The sequence below is a fragment of the Ixodes scapularis genome, unplaced genomic scaffold, assembly GCF_016920785.2.
Source record: "Ixodes scapularis isolate PalLabHiFi unplaced genomic scaffold, ASM1692078v2 ptg001192l_1__unscaffolded, whole genome shotgun sequence".
Taxonomy (NCBI): Eukaryota; Metazoa; Arthropoda; class Arachnida; order Ixodida; family Ixodidae; genus Ixodes; species Ixodes scapularis.
Window position 1 is genome coordinate 1,115,784 of NW_024610115.1, and position 10,325 is coordinate 1,126,108.

At 41.7% G+C, this 10,325-nt stretch overlaps 1 protein-coding gene across 1 annotated transcript; it reads left to right on the forward strand.

Annotated features, from left to right (window-relative positions):
• The first annotated feature begins 469 nt into the window (after positions 1–469).
• Positions 470–8,451, forward strand: LOC120842937. Its single transcript, XM_040214186.1, has 3 exons — positions 470–483; positions 7,633–7,666; positions 7,816–8,451. The coding sequence occupies exons 1-3, from the start codon at positions 470–472 to the stop codon at positions 8,449–8,451; spliced, it is 684 nt and encodes a 227-aa protein (XP_040070120.1).
• The last annotated feature ends 1,874 nt before the right edge of the window (positions 8,452–10,325 follow it).

Genomic DNA, 10,325 nt, shown 5'->3' on the forward strand with positions numbered 1-10,325 from the left:
CCTTCACTCGTCAACTAGGAGTTTCGGCAACACTTCCGATAGAGTTATAGTCACTCCACACAAATGAGTGAAATGTACTCTCATCAAAGAGTTTAGGCAACACTTCTCATGGAGTTACAATTACTCTACACAAAGCAGTGAAGTTAAATCTTACACTTACACATCAAAAGAGTAACCCTGACTCTCTCAAAAGCATTGAGTTACTCTCTATAGAAGAGTTAAGTGAACACTTGTGTGGAAGAGTTAAACATACACATGCCTCCGAAGAGTTAGAGTTACTCTTTAAAAGAGTGGATTCTGTGACAAGTCACTTACACTCCAAAAAGAGTGTACACATGAGCTGTTCTAAGTGCCTTCGGTGTGTTTTTTTTCTTCGGTTGCGAGGGGTGTCAGGCAAGGAATCGAGTACAAACGGGCATCGAACAGATAAACCACCGGCCAGTGGAAGCGAGCTACATTCAGCGACAATATGATAGGTGCCAGGTGAGCTGGCGGTGGAAATGATTTGCACGCTCTTCAGATGCCCTAAACGCTTCTCTGACGGTGGTTTTCAGGCAGTACTAAGGCAAGGCTTGCGCATTTGCAGACTTGTGCCTGTTACTTGAAAAAAGTAATCGATAACAATTAAAAATACCGACCCTCAAATGTAATAGATTATACCGTCACAAATATCTTTCTCTGGAAAGGAACGAATTACTTTACTCGCTACATTACTATCTGCTTTCACGTTACTTTTTATACACTTATCAAAAAATAAGAAAAACAATTTGGATGTTTTCAAAAATGGTTTGCAACACTGCATTCCATTTCTTATGAGCTCGTATTATAATACTCCTTATAGAAATTAAATATTGTATTTAAGAGAAAAAATGTAGGAGCCCTCCATTCACCTGTAGGCTGACAACACAGCGAAAGCTGCATCCACATTCGCCATCCCGCTAGCTTAGGGCGACAGGAAAAGATCCCTGAAATTCTGCACACAAAGCTAGCGGTGCGCATGCGCACTATCAGCTTCTATATCCCCTAGGAGATCAAGAAGACAACGCCTTCTCGGCGTTTTTTTTTTTTTTTACATTGGTGTTTGGCATATTTGTATCTGCATTGCACGTTTTTCTATAGTGGTTATAGTGACCGGTTATACAAACAATCGTGTTCTTTTTGCTTTTACTCTCCTCTTCAAGTTGTTTTCTATATCGTGAAAATTGCTATCTTTATGCTGCTTAACTACCTGCTCACATTGCTCTATTTTCTGTATTATGTTAATTTCTTAAGTAACGAGTAATTGAAGTAAACGGTTACCAATATGTGTAACGAAATTACACTAAAATTACTTTCACAAAAACGTAACGTGGCAATTACAAAATTACTTAAAAAAGTAACGGACTACTTCCCACGTCTGCGCAGTTGAAACCAATTAAGGCTTCTCAAGCATAAAGGAAAATTTCCAAGCGGGTCTTTTGACACACGTCTGCGAGCACTGCTTGTTTTGCGGTTTTTCCCTAGTGAGTCGAGGTCCCATAGTCAGATTAGGCAAACGGTACCGGCCCTTGCGCTACCCATATATGCCACGCTTGTTAACCCCACTACCCGTACAGTGCCCATATGGGTCGGTAGCACTTTGTGCTGACGGAATGGTACGTGACTAATACTTAGAGTAACCATAACATAATTATAATGTAACTAAACGCTATAAGTTTCATTACAGTCACTTCAAGTCGATAGCTCCATGGTGTAACTATGCAAATGTTCTCAGTGTGTGCGTCAGCGGAAGAGCGCCGACGTATATCAAGAAAAATGAAAACTGAATTTTATGTCCAGTAAACAACATGGGAACTTTGGCTTCAGCTTCAGACGTCCCACTGCCTCGCTGGTTCCTCCCGCTCCTGGGACCATCACGCCAGATGGAGACTTTCCTCTCGTAAGCGATATTGTTCTAAACTCTCCATTAATATTTATCTGTTTTATTTATGTATTTTATTTTTTGTCTTTGGGAAAGGGGGGGGGGGGGGGGCGGAGGGCCGGGGGAATGGGGGGAGGGGAAGTAAGGTTCGCAGATAAGTGGCGCAGGGCACGGTTGAGCAATTTTTTTCTACTCCGAACTCCGACATGCCGCCTCGGCTTTTATTTTGCTTTTGCCGGTTCCGTGCCGCCTATTGTCGCTCTCCAACGAATTGCAGGCTCCCGTTTGTTTGAATTCGTCGCTGGGTGGGGGAGCGAGGGTGGCGCATCTGCGTCGGCTGTTCTCTGTGCTCCCGTGTCCCCCTCTTTGTCTCGTTCTCCTTTTATTCGTATCTTTCTTTGTTTCTCTTCTATTTTTCTTGCTTTCTCACTGCCCGCATCTCTATCTCTATCTCTCTATCTCTTTGTCTTTTAACTTGAAACGTTTTTTGAGCCAGTTGCTCCGAATTTCGTGAAGTCGCATTTCGTGAAGCCGTGCCCTGTGGCGACCCATAATGTAACGCGCGCAGTGTTACAGTATGAGACTTCACTGACCTACACATGAATTCAGTATTTGTGCTGAATTTAGGGGGAAGCCGAATTGGTGTATAGGTGGCGCGACATCAAATCACGTGACGTGCAATTCCCCGCTAAATTTAGCGGGAAAATTAATGTCCCGTAACCTACACCCTAATCCAGTTTTCCGGCTAAATTTAGCGGGGAATTTCACGCCACTTGACCTGGTGTCCCGTGATGCTAAACAATTCACGTATGCTACATATTTGCCCAGCAATTTACCATAAATAGTTTCTTTTTGTGTTTTTGTCTTTCCTTTTTTCTTTTTTACGTGTGCCCCTCTCTCTCTGTATCTCACCTCTCTGTTGTTCTGTTTATTTAACTTTATCACTTGGTCCCTGTCTATCTCTCTTTCTTTCTATTTTTGTGGCTTACTCTGAATTTTTTTTTTATTTTTTTTCTATTTTTCTATTTATATCTCTGTTCATATATTTCTTTATTATTTTACCCTACTTTTGTATCAGTCTCAGTCCATTTCACTCCCCTCGGCTCTCTGTAACCGGAGCTACTTCTTTTTTTCCCGGCGAAAGAAAATGCCTGTTCTCACCTAGGTCCAGGCCATGGCCATTAGCATCTACACAAAAGGTACCTTGTTGACGTAATAAAACATATTGTTTATTAGCATACGCACGGCACTATATAGTATACAGGGTTATAAAATATGAAACAATGAGTATAAGGTTGAATGAGCGATAGCACCACATACGACAAGGACAATTACGCACCCTCCGGAAAAGATCTCGTGCTCGGCATCATTACTCACGCGCAGTTGTTAACACGTTGAGAGCTCAAGTAGGAAGATAACATGCATCTATGCTTGGCACAACAGTCGCAAACGAGGAAACCGATGTTCTAACACCCTCGCATCTAGCTCGTGCCTCACACCATCAGCATCGCCCTCTATACGGTCCGGCGCACACCTCGAACTATTTCACAGCTCCGTCGCTTCCGAAGCTCACAGTTTTCAGAGAAGCGGCTTCCCGAAGCTGAAACCTGAATCCTCCCCATCCAGGCGTCCACGCAATCCCAAATCGGACGACGCTTTCGGAAAACTTTCCGAAGCGTGCAGTCCGCGCTATGAGCCACCCAAACACGCGCCGCATCAGTGTACGCACGGACACCCTCCTGCGGATAATTACACCCCTACCCCCTCATCACACAAATAGAAGGAGGAGGAGAGTGAAGGGGAAGGGGAGAGCTCAGATAATTGCCACCGACTTTCGGGAGTCTCTTTCCCTTTCACTTCCTCTCCCAACCTCCCAAACTGTTTCCGTTTCGATTCGGGGGACGTCGTTCCGAGTGGAGCATGGTAGCTGGACGCAGATCCTCGCAGATAGTTCAATGATGATAAACGTTAGGACGACAATTAGGCTTCGTCAAGAAAAAAAAAAGAAAGAAAGAAGAAGAATCGTGCTTGAGACTGAGGGATAAACCGCGAAAGGGCGAGGATAGCAATCTTTGAGGCAGCTTATTCGCACACTTGCCTTTGCTTACGACTGAGTAGAACACTGGCTCGAGGAACAATCAGATAAAGTCCTCTCCTGAGCTCGTGCGCGCGCCCAACAGCCCTCGGCGAACTAGCGTCGCACGCTGGCGAAACGACGAAACTGAAAAAGACATAAATAAAATATCTCGTTGCCATGGCATCGTACGAGCCCGTGCTCATTGCTCAAGGATGTGCGATGGGTGCACGGAAAATCCCATGGCAAAGAAATATTTTATTTATGCTTTTTTTTTTTTCACAGTTGCCTTGTGTCGCCGGTGAGCCACGGTAGTTCGCCGCGGGCAGCTGGACGCGCATGCGCTCGTGAGGGGCTCTATCTGGTGGCTCCGCGTCGGGCAGATTCCTTACCTAAAGAGTATATCTTAAAATGTGCTGTAGTGTGATGTGCAGTTGGAGAGTTTAACATGTGGCGCCGGCCAGTGATTCAGCGTAAACCCTACGATGATTTTTGTTTTGTGTGTTTTTTGCACAAGTACCGTCAATTATTGTTGTGGAAACGCTCAAGACACGTGCCATGAGCGGGAGCTCCGTCGCTATTCGCTTCCGAGGGCTGCTCATTTCAGTGCTGCGCCGCCATTTTGCTTCCAAAGACCGCTCGAGACACGGGCCTCGTGCACTATCGCATTTGACGCTACTTGTAAGACAAACGCATACACATCGAGGGGCTTGATTCCAGCGTCTTCTCTGGAGTGTTTGTGTTACAAAGAGTTTGCGTCTGTTAGATCGGGGCCACGTGGTTTACGGGTCGCGTTTGCGATACGAGCTGCGAAGAAGTGACGAACGCGTTGGTCGTCTGGGAGCGTCTCAGGCTTTTCGTCAATTTTCCTCATCGCCACGCGAAAACTTAGTGTATGAGCACTTTGCAATGAATCTCCTCTGGAGGCGTCCGTCATTAAATTGCAAACGCATCCCATAAATTGAGATGAACCATCTCTTCAGGCAGTTGAGCAGCGGCAGCGGCGGTACCTTCTTGCCCTAAAACTACGCATCTATATTTTCAGCTGACCGTTGTAGTGCTGCGTTGTTCCTGTGGGCCGACGACTATCGCGCAAGCTATCACCGTGCCGCCATTGGTCAACAGCAAGCAAGCAGACAGACGTCACCAGTATAATGAGGATAAATGAGCTGTCTGCAAGACGGCGCGCCACAAGCTGTCAAGCAGCGTCAGCGGCAGTACCGTCTTGCCCTAAAAGTACACATTTATATTTTCAGGTTGGTGCTCTTAGCTCCTTGCGTAAAGTTCAAACAGCCGTTGCTGTCACTGCTGCTGTTTTTACTGCTACGACGTCTACCAGTGTTTGCTTTTGAAGTCATATGCCATCTGATGAAGAGGACCATATATGTATAGCGTGCAATGAGCCGTTTCCAGAGGGTAACACTCTGATATGCTCTACTGAATGCGAATTTAAATTCCCTTTGGGGGCGTGCTCAAAAGTGACTAAAAGCGCTTTTGATAAAGAAAAGTGCCGCCTCTAAAAAAGACTTGGACATGCCCTAGGTGTAAGAAAGCACAAATAAGTAACAATCTAGAAACCGATTATTCCACGTCTAGAAACAGGAGAGATGACGAAATTACACTTGCAGAAATAAGCAGAAGGCTGTCTGCTATAACGGCACTACACTCAAAAGTTGACACGCTGATGGAAATAAAGAACACTGTTGACGGAATCGAACGCTCGGTCCAGGTTTTGTCTGACCAGTACGATGTCCTGCTTACCCAAGTACAACAGCAAAACAAAGAAATAATCGAACTGAAGAAGCGTGTCGAAAAAGGGGAATCAGGTGGCGATACCGAAGTACTACAACTCAGACGTAAAATAAACGATCTACAACAATAAAGTAGACGCCAAAACATCGAGCTATACGGTCTGGCACCTTGCGAATATGAGAACTTGATGAATCAGCTAAATACACTATTTGAACAACTCCAACTACCAAAGCTGACCGAGCAAGATCTTAAGGCAGCACACACTCTCTCTTAAGACCAACAAAGTCCCAGTTATCTTGGCACGGTTCACATTCCAAGTAACTAGAAACAAGTGGCTACAAAAAAGAAAAAAAATCCCAGCTAAAGCAAATGAAATCCACATTTTAAGAAATGCCTGCTCATCTACTTACCCGCAAAACATTTAAATAGCCAATCTCTGCGATCTACGAAACCAGCTCAGCAAAAGATGAGGCGGAACATCTGTTTAGACCTCGAAATTAAGTCTGTGCTGTGGCATTACGCAACGCAAGCATGAAGCTTTGCATTGCGTAATGACGCAGCGCAGTCTTCATTTTTAGGTCTAAATTGATGTTCCGGCTTATCATTCGCTGAGCTGATTGCCTAGATCGCAGAGATTGGCTATTTAAATGTTTTGCGGGTAAGCAGACACACAGACATTTCTTAGAGTGCATAGTACGCATCTGAAAATATCTAACGGCAAAAAAACAACAAAAAAAATTGGCAGAAAAGGAATAAAACGACCAAAAAGCGTATTAATTTGCATGGCCCAGAGAAGGCAAGATGTTCACGAGAAAGCGGCTGGTAACCGTCGTATCAATATAGAACGCAAAGAAGACCTGGAAGTGATACATTTAAAAGAACTGCACTCAAGCCTTTCCTTTATTTCTTTTCTCTTTCAGGGGCGAAGCTCCCTAGGATCTAGCCTTGTCCGGCGTCCGTGCTCACATCGATTGCACTGCCTCCGAGATCGGCCGACCTAAAAAAGAAAAAAAAAAAACCAAAAAAAAAAACGTACGCCTCCACGGAGGTTCGAACCCAGAACTGCTTGCTTAGGAAGCAGACGTCTTAAACACTACGCTACACTCCAATTGTTTTTTTCCTTTATTGCATGGTAGTTACAGCAACATTTATGTCATTCTAACAGCGCTGTAAGTTCTTACGTTGCATGTACCCGCTCAACATCTATACAGGACAGGGCGCTGCGGTCAAATGCGTATATAATCGCGTTAAACTTTGCATGCATTGGCTCAACGTTTATAGACGAGAGGGCGCTGCGGTCAAATGCTCAAATGCGTATATTACCACGTTCCATACCACACGTTCTCCTTCTGACATGGACCGTTGACTTAAGCCGTGGAGATGCGTTCCGACGGCTTCTAGCGGATCCAAGGGGATCCGCTAGAAGAACCACTGGCTCTGCAGTTCACCAACCATAAAGCAGTAATAATGAAATCGAAACGCAACCCGGAACTCAGCAGTACCTATGAGCAATAAAAAAAAATCAGCACCATCAGCACATCCTATGAACAATAAAATCAATATCATCAGCACCACCAGAGCTTCGCCCCAATCAACATCATTCACCACGTGGAGATGCGTCTATTTTTTTTATTAATGGGAAATTCTACTGAACACAGATATTATACTAGAAACTTTATTCAAAAATATTCTTCAATAAAACATTTCACGCAGCCACATTATGTTATTCTTAGTTCATTTAAATACAAGAAGGATTAGAAACAAATGTGACGACATTGAAGAATTTATTTTCAGTCTAGACCACCGCTTTGATATTTTAGCATTCAATGAAACATGGCTTAATTTTGATTATCATATTCCTGAATTTATTGGTTTAACCATGTAGGCATGTTTTGTAGTGAAAAAGAAGTGGGGGAGTATCCCTTTACAATAAAAGTAACATTGTATGACTGCTAAAATACTTAGAAAAAACAAGCGAGCTGGTGGTGATTCATTCGAATAAAAACCCTAGACTAAGGAACACAGTAGCTGTGTTGTGTTCGTCCCGTTCTGTGTTACTGAGTCTCGGGTTTTTATTACCATCAATAACCTGGTGTGCAGTGGTATTTGCGAACTTACTTGTGCTTGTTCGAATGTTGAGTGTCTTCTTGTGAAGTGTCGTAATTACATTATAGCTATCGTATACCGACTGCCCTCTGGGTCCCCTAGTGTATTTCTTGAATTCCTGAAAGCTATTTTTCAGTATTCTTCTGGTTGTAAATTGCCTGTAATACTTCTTGGTGATTTTAATATTAATCTGACGCTATCTGAGTCATGGCAGTTGGAATTTCTAGATGTTGTGCAATCATGTGGTTTTGAATATATTATAGATCGGCCTGCTCGAGTTATGTCTGATACTGAGACTTTACTTGATTTGTGTATAACCAATGAAATGACTAATGACATAGCATCCGGTGTAATGACACTTGATTTAAGTGATCACTTAGTCTTGTTTTGTTCTGTTCCATGCAAAAACAAAAGCTCCAATAAAACGAATATCAGTAGCCCTTATTATCGAGATATAAGCGACTATAATATCGAATGCTTTGCAGCACTTGTATGGAACATAAACTGGAGTGATATATACAATGAGCCAAGCTCCAGTAAATTGTATGTTAAGTCTTCGGAGAAAACAAAAAGTGCCTATGAAGAATCATTTCCGTTTAGAAAAGCCATAAAGGCATAACAGGTCACGAAAATCCTGGATTACGGAATCTCTTTCCAAACTGATAAATAAATGAGACATGCTTTACGATGCATTTACAAGATTTAAATACATCAGTAACTTGATTGAACACAGAAAAATACGAAACAAGTTAAGCTGCAACGGAAATAAGTCTAAAGCAAACTATTACACAAATAAATTCATTGCAGTTCAACATAATCCAATGAAAGTATGAACGACAGCAAAAGAAATTATGTCTAAGTTGAGTAGCACTATCCCCATGTGTGCCTGGAATAGATGGTGTTAATTATTCAGGTAGAACACTTGCAAAGTTGTTTAATGCCTTTTTTTTACTTTGAGGCGCTCCATCGTCCTTCTTGTTCAACGAAAAAATCTTTGAATTTTATATGTTGACACGCCCACCAGGATCTATATTTATATCACCAACAACATAGACCTAAGATTTAACGTGATTAATTCATTAAAAAAAGCGGCGCATGTAGCGATGATGAATTAAAAGTTAAACCAATAAAAGCAATTGATAATATAATTAGACTTCCTTTCTCTGCAATCTGTGATAAAATATCAGGCACTGGGGTATTTCCTCCGAGACTAAAGTTCATACTAGTATAAATGATAGACTAAGGTGGACCTTACTGTACTATAACTACAGACCCATATCCGTATTACCAATATTTGCAAAAATAATAATTAATAATTAATTTAGGACTGTCCGATCATTTTAGCAAACTTAATCTCCTTGCCAAACAACATGGTTTTCAGAAAGGGAAATTTACTCAAGAAGCTTTACCGAATGCTAAGAATAAAGTTTTAGCTAATTTTGAAACCAAGCTTTTTAAATTAGGCGTATTTTGAGATTTCAGAAAAAGTCTTTGATTTAGTCAATCATGAAATAATTCTTTAAAAGCTTTATAATTATGGTATAAGAGCTATTGCCCTACAACTCAATCAAAGTTATTTATCAGAACGTGTCAGATACACCACTCTTGGTTGCGAAAAATCGGAAACCGGTAATATATATTATGGGGTTCCCCAAAAATCGATCTTTGGACCAAGTCTATTTTTGATGTACATTAATGATATTGTTAACATACCACATACACCTGATATTGTACTGTATGTAGATGACACCAATATATTTTTCGGGTACAAACATAGATCAGCCTGGAACATTAGCGAACGGCTGGATGATAGAGTGAATTACGTGGTTGGCATGAAATGAATTGGAACCAAACGTTGAAAAAACGAAATATATGATATTTAAAGCAAGAAATATAAATATTAATTGAAAACTAAACTTTTTATTTAAGAACATTCAAATTGGTTACGTTGAAACCTACAAGTCTCTAGGAGTACTGTTTCAAGAAAATTTAATTTGGTCTTCCGATATTTATTGGATTCGACCCGACATTTCATGGGCAATTTTAATTATAAGTAGGCTAAAGTGCATGCCTCCGGTTTTGTTAAAGCGCAAGCACTACTGTATTCTTGCTCATCGTCGTTTAAACTATTGTAGTTTAGTATGGGGTACATTCTCAAAGACCGTATCTCAGTTAGCTCTTGTGAAAAAAAAAGCAGTGCGGTCAATTGCCAATGTATCATATCGGGAACACACCTGCCTATATTTCATTAAATACTCACATCTTAGAGTAGAACAATCACTCACTTTGAAATTGGCAATTGAAATGTTCCACAAAATTAAACTACGCCCTTAGTTCGTGCAATCAAAATACATCAACAGGGCATCCACATGTACCTTCTGTCATACGCAGAATCTACAGTCGAAAATACGAACCAACTAATGTAGACAAAAGATACCTAATCAAATCGCACAATTATTAAATAACCATCCTGAAACACTGTCCTTACACGCC

Coding starts and splice junctions, on each gene's coding strand:
- LOC120842937 (XM_040214186.1), top strand. Junction 7,667..7,815: donor CCCTTTACAATAAAAGTAAC/ATTGTATGACTG, acceptor ACCATCAATAAC/CTGGTGTGCAGTGGTATTTG.